The sequence below is a fragment of the Heteronotia binoei genome, chromosome 1 (assembly GCF_032191835.1).
Source record: "Heteronotia binoei isolate CCM8104 ecotype False Entrance Well chromosome 1, APGP_CSIRO_Hbin_v1, whole genome shotgun sequence".
NCBI lineage: Eukaryota > Metazoa > Chordata > Lepidosauria > Squamata > Gekkonidae > Heteronotia > Heteronotia binoei.
Window position 1 is genome coordinate 243,064,277 of NC_083223.1, and position 20,637 is coordinate 243,084,913.

The 20,637-nt window shown below is 43.9% G+C and overlaps 1 protein-coding gene across 5 annotated transcripts in view; it reads right to left on the reverse strand.

Moving 5' to 3' along the window:
* Positions 1 to 5,068: 5,068 nt before the first annotated feature.
* Positions 5,069 to 20,637, reverse strand: part of EXTL3 (exostosin like glycosyltransferase 3) — a 197,517-nt gene continuing 181,948 nt past the window's right edge. For all 5 annotated transcript variants that reach the window (XM_060250128.1, XM_060250154.1, XM_060250118.1 and 2 more), the window contains 4 exons: positions 16,870 to 16,997; positions 13,516 to 13,660; positions 11,789 to 11,917; positions 5,069 to 6,494 (listed from right to left, as the gene is read on the reverse strand). In XM_060250128.1, coding sequence (XP_060106111.1) covers positions 6,285 to 6,494; positions 11,789 to 11,917; positions 13,516 to 13,660; positions 16,870 to 16,997 — 612 coding nt within the window. In that variant the 3' untranslated portion in view covers positions 5,069 to 6,284. The remainder of the gene's footprint in view (positions 6,495 to 11,788; positions 11,918 to 13,515; positions 13,661 to 16,869; positions 16,998 to 20,637) is intronic.

Below are 20,637 nucleotides of genomic sequence, written 5' to 3' on the forward strand. Positions count from 1 at the left end.
GATTTTTGCCATGAGATTTTCAGGCTCTGCCCTGCATCTGCTCTCCTGTCATCTTTGTGGGAAGGTTTAGGAACCAGACACAGTGACTAGTTGTGAGATTCGTGGGCATTCGATGAAATTGCTGAGCAGACAGGTTAAAACGGATAAAAGGAAGTACTTCTTCACCCAAAGGGTGATTAACATGTGGAATTCACTGCCACAGGAGGTGGTGGCGGCCACAAGCATGGCCACCTTCAAGAGGGGGGTTTGACTCTCTAAGAGAATATCTGGCAAAATATCAAATACCTCATCTTGGGCATTCATCTGTGAGGCAACTAAGATTCTGGTTGTTAAGTTCTTCTTCAGCAACCAACTTATTTAGAAAGAAACTCAATGATCTTCTGAAAAAAACAAACCAGTCACAGCATCTGAGGCAGTTTACAGAATTTAAATTAAAAGAACAATCCAATAAAAGTAACCAGACCCAGAGATCTATAAAATGAAAATACTTGGCTACTTTAGGGCTTGGAGGTAATTAAAGCCATGGGTAGGCATGACACTTCCTAGCACCTAAATGAAGATAAAGTAGTTCCATAATTGGGGCACCACCACAGAAGAGGCTCTGACAGCAGCCTGCCTAACTCTACAGGGCACACAAAATTCTTCTGACATTTGAGGACATCAAGAACTTCTGCTCCCATGTAAGGCTCCCAAGCTTGTATGGTCTGCTTCAGAGGCCCTGCACCATTTGCCACCATCTTTGGATGTGAGGTGGATGGTTACTAAGAACAGAGCCTTCTATGTTGTGGCACCCTAATGAATTCCTCAGAGGTTAAGTTGGATAAAATTGTCACAGAAATCAGAATTTTTCAGCACTCAAAAGCCTGGCTTACTCATGGTTATGTTTCCGGGGATGAATATAACATGTGGCCAGGATAAGGCTCTTTCAGACAGCATTATGCTGTTAGCCATCTTGAATCTGTATGGAGTGGGTGGGATATAAATATAACATAAATAAATAAATTATACTGCAAATTCCTCTTCAGCCGATCTTTTATTGTCCTCTCTCTTACTGCCTTCCCTTTAGTGGTAGAAAGCCTGATGTTCCTCCCCCAGAGTAATCACTCAATAGCAACAGAGACAGTATTCAGAACACATACTGAATCTAGATTCCACTCCCCTTTGCATTTGGCTGTTCAACTGCTTAAATTCATCTTGATAAGATTACTACCAACAGCACTAAGATCTTACAAGTTACTCTCAAGTTAAGAGAAACATTCCAACCATCCTGTTATTTGCTGCAGAGGGAAAAGGAAACAAAAAACCATGGGACATCCCAGTAGAAACACACATGTGCAGCAGAGGAATGCTCAAACTGAGAAGGTTGAGCCCTCTTGGAATCTGAGGATGAAAGATCCAGGACTGTCAGAGGCACTCGGGCAGCATGTGTCTTGTCCTTTGTGATTGTTTGATGTGGCTTTAGTTTGTGTGTGTGTGTTTTTAAAAGGATGTATTCATAGCTAGATTGCCACCTGGAACCACATGTAGAGATGGGTGGGCATGGGATGCCAGAGATTAACTTTGATCATCGTTTCCACTGCCATACCATTTTTTTGAATGTTCCAGGCAAGGTTATGCACCTTTATATAATAATCTTAAAGCAATGCTTTTAGTACAGTTTGCCATCTATGAAGCTATATATATATAAAAATAAAAACACCCAGATACATGCTGAAAACTGCAAATCTAGGAACATTTGGAGAAAATCTTTTTTAAAAAATTCTAAGTGGCAATATGGTGGATATACATTAAGGAGCACAGATTTGGAAACAGGGGCCATTGTTGTTTCTGGTTTCTCTCCAACAATAGCCAAGGTTGTCTCTTTGAAGATCTTCCTTCCGTTCCAAGGTACCAAAAAGTTTCAGACACTTTCAAGTTAAACTCTGAGTTTATTTTATCCGTTTACAAAATTCAACATATGAATATTGTGCTCATGTCCTGGTTTTAGATCCCTCCCTCCCACTTCCTCTTTTTTATTCTTTTTAGACAATTTAAAATTTGGTGCTCACAGAGCTTTTAAATACATCTGTCATAGCGAGGAATGGAAGGCTAGTGATGGATGCTGAGTGAAGGGGGGCACAGAAAAGAAGGGAGAAAGCAACAACAACACACACTTGTTGGGACTCCAAAGTACCCTGATAAAGGGAAGCCCTTGCTCCAAGTGTCACCTTCTCTATCTCCAAGAAATCAGAAGGAGAACTGCTGCTTGGGCAGAGAAAAGTAAAGGATGGAGCAGGGGTCCATAAGGAATGTTTCTGATGAGCCCATTTGAGAATTGGGGAAATCCACTAGTTTGCCATGAGGGCAGATAAGATCAGATTCCCACACCACCTCTTCCTTCCAATCTCTGGGGAATTGTCAGAAAAAGCCTTGCAATGAGAGCTGTGAGGTCACTAGCTTTATGAATGGGTCCCGATACCAAATGAGCTCTTTCCCCTGACCCTCAAACAAGTTTGTGGTGCAGACACAGTACGATTCCATCTTCAGACTGCTAACTGAATTGCTAAACATGTTTTAGAGCAACTTTGAGACTATTTAAATGATGAGATACACAACACCGGCAGATCCTTCAAAACAAAACTGTGTGTGCACACATTTTAAAAGAGAGCTTTACCACCTGAATTTGAACTCAGTATGGTAGACAGAGCTCAGCATGTAGCTTTCAACTATAGCCAATGATGGCAGAGCTCTCCTGGCATGCATGGGAGTAGAGCCTGTACTTGTCAGGAGCTCAGGTTAATAATAATAATAATAACTTTTTATTTATATCCCGCCCTTCCCACCAAGGCAGGGTTAGAAGAGGTTAGATTTATATCCAATCTTTCACTTGGAATCTCAGGGCAGTTTACAATCTCCTTTCCCCTCCCCACAACAGACAGGTGGGGCTGAGAGAACTTTTTTGGGAACTGCTCTTGAGCAAATAGCTCTGAGAGAACTGTGATTGACCCAAGGTCACCCAGCTGGCTGCATGTGGAGGAATGGGGAATCCAACCCAGTTCTCCAGATTAGAGTCCACCACTCTTAACCACTACACCAAACTGGTTCTCACCCAAACCTGCACAGCAAAGAGGAAGGATGACTGCTGTCTGTTTTTAAACATGTTTGTTTTAGGTAGATTTTCTTAGCGTACAGAAGTCTAAATCCTCTGGGGAAAACAAGAGCCCAAAAGAGGAGGAATGACACAGTTCTGGACAACACGTTGATGTTGTTTTTCCAGCATGCACCACCACTGTGAGGCTAGAGACCATCAGCATATTGTTGAACAAGAAAACTTTTCTTTTCAATTGTCACAGGCCACTGAGTGATGAGAGTGCATGTGAGAAATGTTTCTGTAGAAAATGAGTAAATTTAAATTAGAGTTAAGCAATGAACGGCTGATGGGGGCAGCTAATGGCAATGGAACACTGTAATTTCATTTTGGGTGGAGGGGACTGGGGAAGCATTGCTGGTAGAGAAGCCTTAGTGTCTAAATATGGGGTCATCTACTGTAATATCTTGACCCCCATTTCACCTGTGTGATTCTCTGAACTATTAAGATATTGTGTCATGGTCCGTCCATGAAATGCAAAATTGTGCAGCCTCAATTTGCCTTGGTACCATGCAAGGAAAAGGGAGAGGCTGGTTTAAACCATCAGGTATACTGCTGTCTGTTTTCAGCTTGTCTATCTTGTATTAATATATGAGAAAGGTGCTGTCCAGGAAGACCAACTATCCCAAGGCATTTGTGATCATTCAGGTGTAGCGGTTAACAGATAGTATTGAGGAAAGCAAGTGAAGTAAAGATCCTGGTATGGTTAGAACACATTCACTAACACTTACTCAAGGGGTGGTGAGAAGCCCCTCTAAATGCACAGAATGGATATGGTGTCCTTTAACACAGCTGAGCTATCAATGGGCTCTGCAGTTCTACAGTAGCCATGGCAGTATAGAATGGTGTATGCCATTTGACTCCTCCATCAGCAAGGACTAAGGCCTGAATGAAATGGGATGCTAGCAACGTAAAAGAGCATCCCTGCGTGACTCACATTAATTGTGCTGCAAACCATGCAAAGTAGCTACAGGAGCTTTGTTTGCAAACCAGCACATCTGCCATTAGGAAGGTGTCCTGTGTGCAAATTAAGCACATGCAGGTGTTTTGCCAGGTGAGGCACATGTTAAACAAGGTGCTGAGTCTGTGTCAAGTCACACAGAGAAACTCCTCACCTTGCCAGTGGGTCTGATTTCAGAAGAGCAGCCGGAGAGAACTCAGGGCAAAGAATTTCTCATGGGTTCCAAGGGCCCCTTCAGCAAACCATCTTTCTTTAAATAAAGAAGCCAGAGAATCAGCCAGCTGCACAGTGAAATGCCTCATTTTCTGCTTTGCAAAGACATCAACGAGGGTCTCCAGAAGTAACAGCCTGGAATCAAAGATCAGAAAGTTTGAAAGCAAGGGAAGACAAGTGATATGCACCTGACACTTTAAAAATGGAGCACACAAAGAACAGGATTCGTGCATTGAAAACTTTGTACCTAGCTGGGGCAGCCAAGTAGTACTGCTAGAATCAGGGCTAAAACACATGAGAAGAAATTCACATTTCTGAGGTCCAACAATAAAATGTAAATTGCAGGCTTGTTCAGCTTCAATTTACCTTAGGGTCCAGCTGAGAAATAGAAGAGAGTGGTTTAATCCATCCACCTCTGTTTGGTTTTGTTGTTGTTTAAAAGCGCTTCCCCCACTTGGCTGTTGGCATTTTAAAGGAGAAAATATATGCCCTTTAAAAACACAACTCTCTCCCCCTTTAAGATGTTAACAAAGCAAGAAGCCTGGTTTCAAATCGCAAACCTGAGTGGGGGTTGGGGGGACACTCTGTCTCTCTTCTCTGTATGGCCCAGGGGCAAATTGAGGCTGCCTGAACTGCAGAGATGAGTCATTTTTTTGCAACCCTGCAGTTTTCATCAATACCAGAGAAAGCACTGGGGATTCCTGCAGAGGAGAAATGAAGGGAAGAAAGAGATTTACACAGTGAGATGTAGTCTGCAGGCTGCTTACTGAGGGTTGATCCAAGACACATTTTATTAGGTTGTCCACACGTATACTTGCTTCTCAGTGACACAGCACAGGCCCCTGTACCTGTAAAGTGAAACTCTTGCAGGGCACGTGTGTGAAAGAGAACTGAGACAGAATCACCAAGATGCCGAGCAAAAGGGATTTAAAAAGATCATTACAAACTTCCTTTAAAAAGGCTATGAAGCACAGCCCCATAGCAACAGCACACCAAACAGAAGCTTCTAATGTTGCATAAGTAATGGTTAATTAAGACCTCTGAGTCAAAGAGGGTGGAGCTTAACACTGCTCACACTGCAGGGGAGAGAAGAGCAGGACCCCGGGAGCAAAGGGTTCTGGGTGTCTTGTGTCCAGGGGCAGTTTTAATAGCGCAGTCGGTGAGGAACTGAAGATTTAGATAGATGGGGTGGTCACCATGGAACAGCACTTCCATATGAATGTGGGAGAAGGTGAGTGTCTGAATGGGCTTTGTTTTACCACAGCAGGGCCAAAGAGACAAGAAGGTGAAACACTTATTAGCAGTAGTTAGCTCCTTAGCAGCCACAGGAAAACAAACAGAAAAGGGGACAGTTTCCGCTCCCCTCCACAGTGGGAAGAACAGCACCATCTCCTCCATGGTGCCCTGAGCAGGTCTGGCACAGGATATGCCATGTAGCAAGCAGGTAGCCTCCCCCCCCACTCCTCATCCACCCTATACAACACTCCTCAACAGCAGCACACCAGGTCAAGTACGGGGCTTTCTTGGGGTTCTGATTTCTCCCAAGAGACATACGGGTTGGATACAAAACAACAGTGAAATCCCCCCCTCCCTCCCCCAAAGGAAAAAAAAAATAGAAAGCCTTACAAGGCATATCTAAAACACTTCCATTTTAAATAATAATTATTTTTAAAAACCCAGTTTTGCTCTTGGCTAACCCACTAACTGCAGGACTAACCAAAGTCTCAGGGTTTTTTTTTCTTTTTCTTTCTCAGTACGTGATACTAGGAGAGTCTTTAAATGAGGTCCCAAGCCAATCAGTTCCTGTTCATTTTCCCTTGGTGGGCGTGGACAGATGTGGAACTCATGACCATGTCCCAAAGTAAACAGAAAGGGGAAACTAGTCTCGGGGGAGGTTTCTTCCTCTCTGCGCCTTGTGAAGGGACCTCCTTTCCATATCTGCTGTCAGCCTCGTCCCACAAATCTGTAGCCAGCACGTTCTGTTTAGATGAACTTGAAGCATTTTGTCTTGTCATGGGGTAGCCGGGTCTTGAAGAGAACAGAGTCCACACGGAACTGGGTGTACAGCAAGGGCATGTAGCCATACACTTTGACAAAGAAGTTGATGCATTTGTGTCGCTCGTGGAAGTGAGAGTCATCATGTGAAAGTGCCTGAGGACAGCCAGGGCAGCGGAAGGTCCAGCGGGAAGTTACCTGGGCAGCAGAAAACAGCAAAAATGTCAAAAAGGAGGACTCCCCACAAGCCCACTCCAACTAAGCACAGCACCATGAAAAGGTCTGGTGGCCTTTTTTGCAGTGATGATCCAAAAATCATTATCTGATCCAACCAGTGGCCCTTCTAGTCCAGCAGCCATTTTCACAGCAGCCAATTAGTCTCTCTGGAGAGCCTACAAAGAGGTCACAAAGGCCAAGGCCTTCCTCTGATGTTGCTTTATAGCACTGGTAAGACTTCTAGTAACCATCCCTCTCCCCATTCTTTTAGAGCAGTGGCCAGCAAGGTGGCGGCTCCAAATTCGGCCTCCCCCCTGACCCATGGCACCTCCCATCCTCTGATTCATAATTTTAAGGCCCGGGAAGGGGCAGTGAAGCGCCTCCTAGGTCGACCCCCCCGTGTAGGAAGGAAGTGGGGAGGAGGCGAGGGCAGCGCTGCTTTTTCAGTGGGTCGCTCGCTGCTACTGCCACGGTTTCCCCCACCAATCAGCTGATGGGCAGGGGGGTTGGCCTGGGAGGTGCTTCACCACCCCTTCTTGGACCTTAAAATTATGAAAACGGAGAGGGGGAGGTGCTGTGGGCGGCAGTGAGGCTGCACAGGGGGTCGGGCAGGGCAGTGAGGCTGCGAGGTTGGGGACCCCTGTTTTAAAGTGTGCAGGCACCCTCAACAGAGTTCAGCGAAAGGAATAAAGTAAAGGATTAAGGCTGGTTGGCCTGGAAACATGGCAGATGTGTGGAGAGCTCAGAACCGTCATCAGCAGTGATCATTCTTTCAAGGGACAGGCTTATAATACACAACTGCAAGCTTCAGGGGCTGGAAATTTATTGACTAGAAACCTAAACTGTGGGAACAGATCAACCAATCCCACCATGGGGCTTGAATGACAACAAATAAGAACATAAGAGGCCATGTTGGATCAGGCCAATGGCCCATCCAGTCCAACACTCAGGTTAAAATGGATAAAAGGAAGTCCTTCTTCACCCAAAGGGTGATTAACATGTGGGATTCACTGCCACAGGAGGTGGTGGTGGCTACAAGCATAGCCAGCTTTAAGAGGGGGTTGAAACACAGTGGCCAATATATGTGTGTGTGTGTGTATATATATATATATATACACACTGTGGCTAATAGCCACGGATGGACCTCTGCTCCATATTTTTATCTAACCCCCTCTTGAAGCTGGCTATGCCTGTAGCCGCCCCCATCTCCTGTGGCAGTGAATTCCACATGTTAATCACCCTTTGGGTGAAGAAGTACCTCCTTTTATCCGTTTTAACCTGACTGCTCAGCAATTTCATAGAATGCCCACGAGAACACCACGAGAAAATATGCCAGAACACCCTCTGCTTTGGTTTCTCTTTATTTTGCTGGTCAGCAAAAAGCCAGGACCCCAAGAGGCAACCCCTTCCTTTGGAGGTTCCTTTGGTAGAATTTGCATGATAACTGCCTTAACTTCTGTCCCACTGTTCCCCGTTCCAGTCCTTCCAGTCCTTTATCACGTTTGAATAGATTTCCTTTTTTAAAAAATCAGTCTAGTTACTATTGCTTTTTTACTACACTATTCCTATCCTCTGGGACCATCTTTGCCTGGAGTTTTGTTTTCTCTGTTGCTGCTTTACGCAGCACTAGTCAGAGTGCAGAGGCTTGGGTAAACACTCCTGCACAATCATCCCGAGTTCGGGGACAGAAATTCCACGTTGGTGGCAGCATTATGCACTTGTTCCTATCTCATGACCAGGGGAGTGGGGGAGAGAAACAGAGCTCCCCCCCCCACCACCCCGCATCCCAGGTCAACCCAGCCAGGATGAATTTATGAAGCTACCTAGAACCCAGTTGGGCCACTGGTCTGTCTGATTTAGCATTGTCTGCTCTGACTGGGACTACTTCTCTGGAGTCTAAGGCAGAGAACAGTCTCTCCCCAGTGCCTGAAACTGCAGAGCCTTTCAGCTGGATATTTTAAGGGTTTTTTTTCCTAATGAAAGATTTATACCTCACCTCTCCTTCGTCCAAAAAGGCCAACAACCAAACAAACTGAAAACACTAAAACCTGCACAATGCCACCATAAAAATCACACACCAAAAAACCCAGCCATAAACTGCTGTGATCAAAAGACAACTGGTACGTAGCATAAAAAAAGAGCCCACTGCCTCATCTAAACACCAAACTATCTAGTGACACCCTCCCTCAAAGAGGCCTGTCTCCAGAAAGACAGTAACAGTTCGTGTATGGATGAAGGGGGGTGGTATTAGAGTTCCTTGATACTGAAGCTGAAGCCAGTGAGGCATGCTGAAGGTGCCAGGGGGACTTTCAGCATGCAAAGCAAATACTCCACTACTGAGCTACAACTTCCTCCCCAAGAAGGATGTCCAGGCTGGGACACCCCAAGATCAGCTGTGATTGGCTTTCAAATGTTTTCTGGACACAATTCCAGGTTTTTGTTTAAGTCTAAACAAGAGTCAGGAGGAATACCTGTTTTAGGTACAGTCAAGGGGTCTGACTATACTTCTTTGAACAGTATACCTTATCATGCACACCCCCCAGCCATACTGTACAAAAGCACAGCAGTCTGCCAAGGGGGACAAAATGCGAGACTCCCCCTTGAGGATGTGGAATTCCCTGTGCTCTCCAGACATGCCAAGATATGCAAGAGACCCCTTCCTCAAGAGAGCTGCCTGAAGCCTATGGAACCCTGCCTAAGCAGTGGAACCAGTGTAGCAGTTGGTATTTGTCACATCTCAAGATTAAGAAGCACCATGGCACTTAGCACAGAGTCAAGCTTGCACTGCTGGAAGCTCCTTGAGAATTAGAGACAAAACCACACAAAAGCATAGCATGGCTGGGGTGGGGGGGAGAACAAGAGGGCCCTGTAATGCATAGAACAAGAGAACCACTCTGTCTTTTGGATCAGACTTGGGAAACACTTGCCAAAAAGAATTGCCATCACAGAGACACACGTGAATGTGGTTAGGGGAAATCAGGGAGTCTAAAACAACAGTTTCATTGTATGAGCAGATAAGGGAAGAGCTGTTGCCAAGGAAGCTTAAATTCTTCTCAGCGTTAAGGCACCAGCAAGCCTTGAAGGAGAGATTCCAGCAGCGAGGTCCAGTTGCCTTATTCCTTGCTCCCATGGGCAATCCAAGTGTAATGCACTTCCTTCTAGCTCTTCCCTGTGGAGTATCGTGCATGGTCATACATATGGAAACCATGGTCAGCAAAGAGGAGTGTGTGTGTGAGAGAGAACTGCATTAGTCACTCTCCATGGAGCCCCCACTTGCCACCCCTCCATGAAGAAAATCACTCTCATTTTAATGCAAGCCCAGCAGGAGCATCTCTGGTGTTGCAGCTGGTCCAGATGTGGCTATAAACCTGCTCTTCTTCCCCATTCTGGCAACATCACAGAGCCAAAAGGTCAAAGCAATTATCCTAGATTTGCCTGATAAACTTTGCTCTGGAGAAATCAGTTAAAGACAGCGATGAATTAAAAAGGCTCTGGAGGCCTATGCTGCCCACCCTCCATGGAGCTTCTGACCCACGTGTCAAGGGCTGTCCAGTCTACTCCTCTATCCTGCTTCAAGCAATGCTCCCAAGGAAGCAGCAGATTTTCTGTTCTCAGGATTAGTAGATTTATCCTATCAGATATATCCACACAAATGTGCTCTTCCTTGAGGTCCTTCTGCTTTGGAGAGGACTGGAGGAAAGGAAGGGTGGATGGGGAGGGAGATCATGGAGAGGCAAACCGAAGGTGCCAAGGCAAAATGCTCTCTGGGAAAGGACACAGAGCAGCACAGGGCACTGAAGTCTGTTAGGCTTGCTCAAGCTTTTCTGAGGACAGATTTTGCAAGAACAGAGAGCAAAATATCAGGATGAAATAAGGGGGAAAAGCAGGGTAGGGTGGGAAATAAGAAGCAAAACTTGGTCTCTCTAGAAAAGTGAGAAAGGAAATTATCATTAGCAGCTAATTTGATAGGTGAGGGAGGGATGGAATTCCAGACTCTGGGTTCCAGATTGTGGTCCGTGTTTATACCATAATAATAATAATACTTTTTATTTATATCCCGCCCTCCTCGCACAAGCAGGCTCAGGGCAGCTCACAACATATAAATGCAATACAATAAAATCATACATAGCAATAAAATCATCATAAATAAGGAGATCCACTGAGAACCAAGCAAGTCTGCAGGTGATTGTTAGGACATTTTTAACCTGTGCTTCTTCCAAAGAGCTCAAAGCAGCACACAGGTTCTCCCCATCTCCATTTTATCACAAAAAATAAGTCCAAAAGATTCTCTTGGTGGTGGGTCACCTTTTAAAAACAGTGGATCATTAAGGAAAACTATAGTACAGTGGCACTTCATCAGCTGTGCTGGCTTCTAGATCTCTTCCTTAGCATGATTCAAAATCCTGCTTTCAACTCGTACACTTCAGTTTGGCAAGATGTATTCCTCCTGACTATAACTCCTCTGGCAAGGCTTACAAAAGAGTCCCAGAAGGGCGCATGGAGAGACATCCTCAGTGGCTGCCCTTTCCCTGTGAAGACTCACTCAAGTCTGAACTGCATAATTTTTCCAAAGTGCTGTACGAATTTCTCATTCAGCATGGCCAGGTTAAAGTTGGCTTGAGCCACGATTGATTTCAAATGTAGCCTTTTAACATAACAACAACCAGCCTATCAATGAGTCTCCTACCCACAGGTTTCTAGTTTCAGTGTTGCTGCCTAACTCAATCCCTTGGACTGGTAAGGTAAAGGTAGTCCCCTGTGCAAGCACCAGTCGTTTCCAACTCTGGGGTGACATCTCATCATGACGTTTTCTTGGCAGGCTTTTTACAGGGTGGTTTACCACTGCCTTCCCCAGTCATCTACACTTTCCCTCCAGCAAGCTGGGTACTCATTTGACTGACTTTGGAACTGCCAGGATCAAACTCAGGTCACAAGCAGAGCTTGGACTGCAATACTTTAGCTTACCACTTTGCACCATGGGGCTCCATGAACTTGTACAGAACTGAAATTTAATGCAAAAACCAGATCAGGCAGAGTTTTAGATATGGTGAGATTGTATTTATTTACATAGCAATCCAGGCAAATTGGTTTTTGCTAACTATTAAGGAATCAGGAAGTTACCCTTGGGAGTCAGAGTTGTCTTTTTTCATGTTTTGATACTTTACTTCAATATGTTTGTACAGACCCCATACTTGTATGTCTTCCTCTTGTAGGGTATCAAATAACTAATTTTGCCCTTCAAGAAAAAATGGAAGGAACTGAATGTTCATGCTTACTTTGATGGGTGGCTTCCTGGTGATATGAGAGACCAGAAAGTTCATAGCAATATCCTCACAATTGATATAGTCATCTACCATATCACGGATGGCCTGTGGCATCACATAGGAATATAGGTAGGCATAGTACTGTGGAAAGATCAGGCAACAGTCAAAGGAAAGCAAAAACTTCACAAAAGACCACTGAAACCAGTGGAAAAAGCTCTTTCAGATTTAACATGAAAGTAAGTTATTATCTATCTATCCCTAGATTCAAATGCATATACACTGGAAAAGCTGGGAGAATAAGCAGTCTCATATAAATTAACACATTGATTGCACAGAATGTAGCTGTGGGACCTGGTTTCTGGATGACACAACAGAATGTAACTGGACCATCTACTCCAACATTAAGATGTTTTAACAGTAGTTGGCCAGATGCTTTTGTTAGCTTACTAGAAGGACATGAAAGTGATGTCCTTTTGCTGTCTGTTCTCACCAACTGATATTCAGAAGTTCCATTTTGCCATCATCTCAGCTGTTAGATGCACTGACCTATTGGCTTGGTAGGACCAGAGGGCATCTGAGTCTCAACTTGTCCTTCCCTCTCTGTTTCTGAAAAGAGTAAGGTGCTCTCTCCAAAAAGCATGTGCCAGTGGCTTTTAATTTATTATTTTATTTTTATTTTATTATATTTATATCCCACCCTCCCCTGTCAGGCTGAAGGCAGCTCACAACAGATTAATAATACATAATATTAAAATAAATAACAATAAAATCAAAGATTTCAGGTTTTCACGGCTGGTAACATCATTAGGGCTTGTAGAATCTTTCGGCTGCAACGCCACTGAGGATGTTCTCCGCAGCTGAGAACGAAACGTCTGGAAGGAAAACTTTCTCCAGTAGAACACGGCACTTGAGCCCGAAAGATTCTACAAACCCTAACAATAAAATCATTAAAATTCATTATATTCATACAATATACAGTTTCAGTCCTAAAAACCAAGATGGCATCAGTATTATTAATTTGTATTTGGCAATGCATAAAGTAGTGTTGTTCAATACTGTGGTCTAGTGATCACATTCCCTGTTAGTTGTTAAAAGCTAATTTAAACAATTCTGTTTTGCAAGCCCTGCAGAATTGTGGCAAGTCCCGCAGGGCCCTGATATTTTCGGGGAGAGCGTTCCAGAGGGCAGGGGCTACTACCAAAAAAGCTCTTGTTCTGGTGGTAGCATGCCAAGCGTCTTTTAAAGGCACCACCTTACAGTCCTTGATAAAAGCTCAGTTCTCTGGAACCAAACACCCGGAAATGAAGATGTTCACTCAAAAACCCTGGTTCAAGAACTCCTAGTATTCACTAATGATCAGATGCCCTGGCCCCAGTAGGATCCTGTTTCTGGATGACACCACAGCAGGCAGCAACACACATCACTAGTAGCTGCCCTTACTTCACCTCTAGCAGACAGAACTACAGAATTGCCAAGGCAGAGCATTTTTGGCATTGCAGCAACCCAGGAAAATGTTGAAATTACTCTGGTCATGCACTCAATCTTCCAGGGTCACCCTCTGTCCTCTCTTGAGATGCCGAAATCAACCTACGGTCAATAGCATTTCAATTTCTGAACTGCACTGGGTATGGAAAATCTGAGAGATGCGTGCAGTAGAGCTCACACAGCTAATTTCCTTGCAGCTTTTCTTTTTGCAAAAATATCTGAGCTAAATCAGAACCCACACCACTCACCCTTACCTTGTGAAAGAAGGCAGCACCCGTCAGCACCATGGACAGTTCACAGGAGTAATTGGAGTTGTAGAGCCAGGACTGGTGAGGGATGTCCCACGCATGGTACCGCCCAGGAAACCCAACAATGCGGTCCCTGGCTTCTCTCCAAACCCTGCCAATGTGAAGATTAAGAACTTCAGCGTGCAAGCAAGGAAAACAGGATGTTGGAAAGGCCACACACATTAAAAAGCACCGTCAGAGAAACAATATTGTCACTGCATCCATGACAATAGTCTAAAACAATTTATAAAGCATCACAGGCTGTTCACCATCATTACACTAGACATCAATCATTATTGTAGGAAATGCAGACATCCACATGCAATACTCTGCCAAATGCAATACTCAGCCCTTCCCCAGACACACGCACAAAGAACCCTTTTATGTTAAACAGAGCTTCTTCTATTTCTACAATAATTTTTCTTTTCTTTCTTTTTTTTTTCTTTTTTTTCAGTTTAAATTTTTTATTAATGAATAATAAACACAATTTTACAAACATCAACTATAACAATAATATTAACAATAACTAAACCATAAGCCATCCTGTTTTGTATATGATATATCTAGTACATGTCTAATAAAAAGCAAAGTCTATGTATTTGTCTGGTAATTTACAAAATGCACTTTGATCGGAATGTCTTTTCTTTCTTTTTAAAAAACCCTTTCATATCAGCATTTAATTATTATTATTTTTTTTGCAGCGACTGTTTCCACTGCCACTATAGGCTGCAAAGTGGCATGGGGAGCGGACCTGGAAATTCCAATAATTTCCAACAACTGGGGAGAAGAGAGAGAAAAAAACAAGATAGGTGCCTCAAAGACCTTGTTCACAAGACCACTTTTCACATGGCAGTTAACACAAGTTTTCTTTTCTGGCAATTTTGGAGCGTGGACCCAGGTGTAGTGAATACTCTTTAACATGTATTCAGACAACAGCTTGCTATGCTCTGAAAACATCTGGGAAAGTAGATTAAACTATATTCCATACCATACTATCAATAAATACATACATATGATGCCAAGTGCATTTTAAAAACTGAGAGCTGCCCTCACCCCCAAAGAAAGAACAGGCTGAACAGGGAAAGGTGGGAAATTCAGCCATCCTTTGTTAAAAGAATGTGTCAGTTTTATCCAGCGGGTTTTTTGTAGAAAAAGCCCAGCAGAAATTCATTTGCATATTAGGCCACACCCCTGGATGTCACCATTGTTTCACACAGGGCTTGTTTGGTAGAAAAAGGCCAGCAGGAACTTATTTGCATATTAGGCCACACACCCTGATGCCAAGCCAGGCGGAACTGCGTTCCTGTGTGCTCCTGTTCAGAAAAAGCCCTGGTTTTAGCTACTGGAGCAATAATTCCAGAAGTAAAAACAATTGATTGGGGAAGGTGGAGTAAGTGGTAGGCTACCTCTGCAAACTTCAAAAGGTTTTGCTGAGTAAGCTTTGAGACCATCTCCAAATCCAGTGCAATGCAGGGATGCAGAAGAACTTCTAGTTCTCTTTTAAAATGAATTGGGTTGGATATGACCAGTTTTTCCAATGATGAAAGAGCAAAGAGGGGAAATGCAAGTCACAGGAGTTGTGCAGACCAAAACCCACAAAAGATCAGGGGCTGTAGGGGAAGAAAAAACTGGGCAAGACCCAGTGCAAAAGCTGGAAGGATCCAACCCAGATTGAGCCTGCTTTCTGTATAAATAACCTAGTCCTCCAAACAACATCACTCTTGCAAATAAACCCAAACCATAAATTTTCTCTCCCACAACTTCGCATGTTGTGCTAAAGAAAAACACTCTCCCATCTGCTTTTAGATGATACTATAAATAGAAGCATGTAACTTAAAATAAACAAACTTTGTGAACCAGCTTCTCTGTGCAGTGGGAATTACAACAAAAGAAAGGAAACGTGGAGGAAAGCATTTTTGCACAGCAAATTCTCCTGAAACTTTCCTCTAGCACAAGACTCAAGTGTGGAACAAAGAGGAATAGCTTGGAAGACAGCCAAGGAAACCAGCATCATGTCCCTCTTTCCTACCGACACCTGCGGCTCTTGTTTTAACTTGGAGGATTCTGCCTCAAGTGAAAGGATGCTCTTGGAAGAGGAGAGCCCGCCTTCACCCGTCTGTCTTTGTCAAGTGAGTTGGGCTGCTGTCTCACAATGGTTTTAGCAGACCAATCACCACAGCAGGCTCAATGGGTAATGGCGAAGTGGAAAGAAACCTTCACTCTACTTCTTGAAGATGACACAGGGGGCTAAGAGAACAACCTGTGTGCCAAGAGTGGGCCTTGGTTCAAATCTCCACTCTATCAACAAACTGACCAGTAGCCTCAGGCAAGCCTCCCTTCTCAGCATCTGAACTCTTCATCTGCAAACTGGGGGTGATAATCCTGCCTTGTGTTTCAGGGATGATGCAAAGATTACAACAGGATAATGTATATAATCTGTTCTGAGTACTGAAAGTGCTTCATAAATGGTAACCATCATCATTAGTAGTAGCAGAAGTAGTAAGTAACTTCCTGAATATGCAGAATTGTCTTTTTCTGTGTGTCTTCTCCATTCTCCAAGATAGGTAGGGCAGGCCCTGCTCTGCACATCACTGTACTCAAGTATGACCCACAAGGGCAAGTGGTGTGGCCACTGTTTTGCACCCAAATCATAGTTTCTTATGATTTCCAATTTTTGAAGTTCTCATTGTCATAGAGATCTGTCCTAAAATAAGCACAATGCATAAGCAAAAAGCTCTGAGTTTCCAGTGGACAGAGTCACAATTTCTTCTTTATGCCTTGTGATGGCCCTTCATTTGTTCTCCTGCACTACACAGATTCTAGACACACACGAAAATGGATATTGCTCAGAAAAGAAGTAATTAAAGAATGATTAGCAAGCATGGATCTGGGAGACATGGCCTTAAGTCCCAGTTGTTCCAGGGACTTATTGCATGAGCCAGACAAGTCACATTAATCCTTCCCTCTCCAAATCTGTACAATGTGAAAAACAGAGACTCGTTTTACAGGATGCTTACAACACTAAATCCAATGAGGATTTTCAAGTGCTTTGCAAAGTGAAAGTGGTACTTAAATTACATTAGAAATGAAGCACTACTGCAAGGAAAATCTGCATCAGAGATAAGGCAAATTATTTAGCCTCATCATGTGCTTCTGCTCAAGACCATAAAGTGCAAGAGGGAGGCAACAACATATGGCTGAATAGACATGGTAACCCAGGGTCAGGGGTGGAAAAGAAGCCAATGGATGGACAGGTTTTTTGAACCAGGTGTGGTTGAGTGGCTGTCTGTTTCAAAACAAGGCCTTGTGTGTTTCACTCACCGGAATCCAAACATGATCTCATCGTGGCGAAGGTGGGCATCATCATCAATAGACAAAATGGCCTCTGTCTCAATCTCATCCCAGGGCAGAAACCGGTTGTTCAGGCTGTTTTTCTCTGTGCGCACAACCTAAGAAACAGAAGCAAAATGTTACTTTTTAAAACATACAATGTTCGCAAGATCTTACAGCCATCAGGGACAGCATTCTCTGCTCTGGAAACATTCAGGGTATGATGTATAGCCCTATTCAACATAAGTTTCAGCTAAACTCTTTTTTGGGGTGTGATGGCTTGTGAGGAAAAGCCCCCTTTCCGAACATCGTAGTCACCTGTATGGTTGCCAGGGCGCCTGGAGAAGCGAGCTCGCACACGTCTGGCCAGAGAGTGTGGGCAAACCTATCCAGGGACATAAGGGACTTATGTGTACAAGCAGCCACAAGTTATACAGGCACTCTAAACCGGTACAGAGTGCCTACTAGCACAACGGACGTCTTCCCGCTGTCGCATATGCCAGCCATGGAGCGGAAGAGACCGCGCAACCAAGGAGCTATCCAGGCGAACGGTTATGAAGCGCTGACCATGGAATCCACCGTGGAAGGCTAACACCACACGTAGCCATCTTCCCACCAGGCGTGACCCCATTTCATCGTAATATAAGGCTCACATACACTCCAGATGTCACCTCTGGCCTGCAAGCAACCCATCTGCCCAATGAATGGACCATCAACCTAACTGTCGTTTCCTTTGCCAACGGAACCCTGGACAAAGACTCATACCCAGAAGAAGATAGAAAAAGAGGAAGACCATCTCCTGCCAGAGCCAAGTCTTTTGTCTAATCCGGGTGCTACCTAGGCCAATATTTGATTCTCTATTGTCACCTTTTTAGATAAGCCCATTCAATCTTAAATGTCCCCCACCCAGTAGTCACCTCTATTCTTCTTCCCAACTGTCACTTCAGAGCCACCCCAGGGCCTGTTTTAACCTGAAAGTTCTCTCAGGTATACAGGATCCAAGCAAGTTCATTGGTCAAGAGCAAGTACCCAATTAGGTGCCCCCAAGGAACTTTCTATTGGCTACTGCAGTAGTCCAGCCCTTATGGTCACTGCAGAGCCTCCCCTTTCTCCTCCCTCATACCTCTCATCCTCTGAGGGCTCAAGAGAGTCCTTATAACCTGTGGACTAGCTACCCACAGGTGTGCTTCTATCAGTATCCCACCTTCCACTGCATAGATCCATCCCCGATTCCTGATCAGTTTCGGGTCCCTTACCCGCTTCCTCACTCATTGCCCATTGGAGCCTTCCTCGAAGACTACGATAGGTAAATATTACCCTGTGTGTCTACCCTTTATGTTCCCCTATCCATCTATCTATATTTCCTAGGACTGTATGTGTGATTGTATGTGTATTTTTATCTTGTATGGAAGACTATATTTTTCTCAATAAATTATAATTGGTTTTACTAAATTAGAGTCCCCATTATTAAGCATCACTCTCTGGTTGGTTAATCTTGTACAAATTGGGAAAAAGTTCCCTAGTGAGCCAGGTGCCCACCTGACTAATTCCCCATCCTTGTTTTGAGGGCATTTCGGCTTACAGGCTGCTTTCCTAGACAAAAGCAGTTTTATGAGAGGGTAATATGGAGCAAAAAACCCGCAGATGGTGCTCCAAACCACCCCTTACAAAGCTGCACTCGCTTTGGTAAAATCAGTCTACCAGCTTTCTGATATGCAAATTACTGATATCCTGTTTTTCCATTTTTAAAAAAATCTTCAAGATGGCTTACAAAAATTATACTGAAACCAACATGCAAAATAATAAACACAGCTCAATAAACATTAATGAGCAAACAGCAGCATGAAATCCAGAAGTCAAAGCAATTAAAAAGTCTGGAAACGAGGTTGATTTCGCCTGATACTTAAATGTCCACTGATGGCACCAGGCAAATCCTCCCGGGAAAGGAGCTGCAAAGTCAGGATGCCACCACAAAGTTTGAGTGTCTTGCCCCTGTCAGGAGGTCATCAGATAAAGCAACACAGAAAAGCTTTTCTGCTTGAAATGGCAGAATCTAGCAGTAAAGCTTTCCCTGGACTATACACATCAGGATGCAAGTAGCACACCATACGCCCAAATGCCTTCATCTTTAAAAAGACCTATCTCTCCACGGACAGAAAACCAGAGAGAAGGCTAGGCTGAACTTACCTCTCCCCTACTCAGGGTGCTAGTTTCAGAGACGCAATCTACCACCCACTGCCTGGACTGTCCAATAAAAGCCCTACTACTCAGTATAGCTAACTGTATAAAGGCAGAGGCCAGTCAAAAGAAAGGGGCAGAAAGCAGGATTATATGAGCCCATACAATGGTTTCATAAGCAAAAGAAAAATCCCTGGCACCGACTACTTTCAGTGGGCAGAGTGGGCAACTCCTAGAGAAGCCCAGTTCCTCACACTTTGAAAACTGCGGTAAGAGGTCCAGATAACATTTTGAAATTCACAGCCCTGTCTCAATCCCCAGGTTTTTTAAACAGAGAAAAGTCTACAAACAAGAATAGAAAAGAGCAGCATTACAGCAGTAAGAGGCCAGTAAATAAGATTACATTTGGATCATATATTTTTAAATAAATCCTGCACTGAAACCATTAATAGTGGAAAATATTTGTCATAAGGAACTGGGTGACAGCTGGTATGATTAAATCCCTGCATTAAGCCAACATTAGTACTTTCCCCGTCAATAGCTAACTGTAGGAAGGAAAAAAAATTATGGAACATTTGATAGGCAAGCATTAGAATGTTTCACTAAATATCCATCAAAAGGAGAAACACAACTGAATGCAGCATACTGTGTGCAAGAAAAAGAGTGAAGGCCAAGTTGCAGACGAAATTGGCAATGGCCAGTAGCACTCAGTACAGTTTATGCTGGAATCTGTTGATCATTTTTCGGGAACCACAGTGCTGCAGGAGAACTATGCTCCCTGGTCCCTTCACCTCCCACCATGGTTGCCCAATACTGCCTGTCAGTCAGCTTTTTTTTGGTGTTTCAGGCTTGTGTTTTACAGGCATGGACATGACACACAAACATAGGGTTTTGGCTTTCCATGTTTGCTACTGCCCTTGGCTCAGAGCCATTTTGGACAATTAACAGAATCAAGCCATAAAGCTTGGGCTCTGATGCTTGAGGCAGCAGGTGGGGTTCATGTGACTGAATCCTCCCCTTCATTATACGGCTGGACACTGCAAGAGAATGAGGATCAGCTTCCCACACAGAGGCATACTCCCTGCAGTTTGCTTGGAAGCGGTCACCCTTGGGAAATCATTGGCAGTTGCTCCAACCAATAACTGGAATGTATCAAACAGTCAACACAGACCATGCAGATATTGCATATCACCCAACCAGTATTTTTCAGTGACAGAAGAGAACACATTTAATGAACATTGCCAAGAGATTCTATAAGGAACAATGAGATATAAAATGATGCTCAGACCACACAATGCACAAAACACTCATGAGAGGTAAAATCTTTTTTATTTGTTTTTTGCTTGTTTAAATTCTATTTTTAGCCTGCCCTTCCCACAGAACAGGCTCAGGATGGGTTACATCATAAAAGACAATCAACAGTCATGAAAGACAATCAACAGATTGTCTTTTACTGCCCCCCAATGCTTAAAACCACCTCCAAAAGGTGTGATGCTCTCACTTCCTTCTAATTCCTCTTCAAAACACATCTTTTCCATGAACCTTTGGAAACTCTGAGGACAGTCCTTTAACACCCCTGTT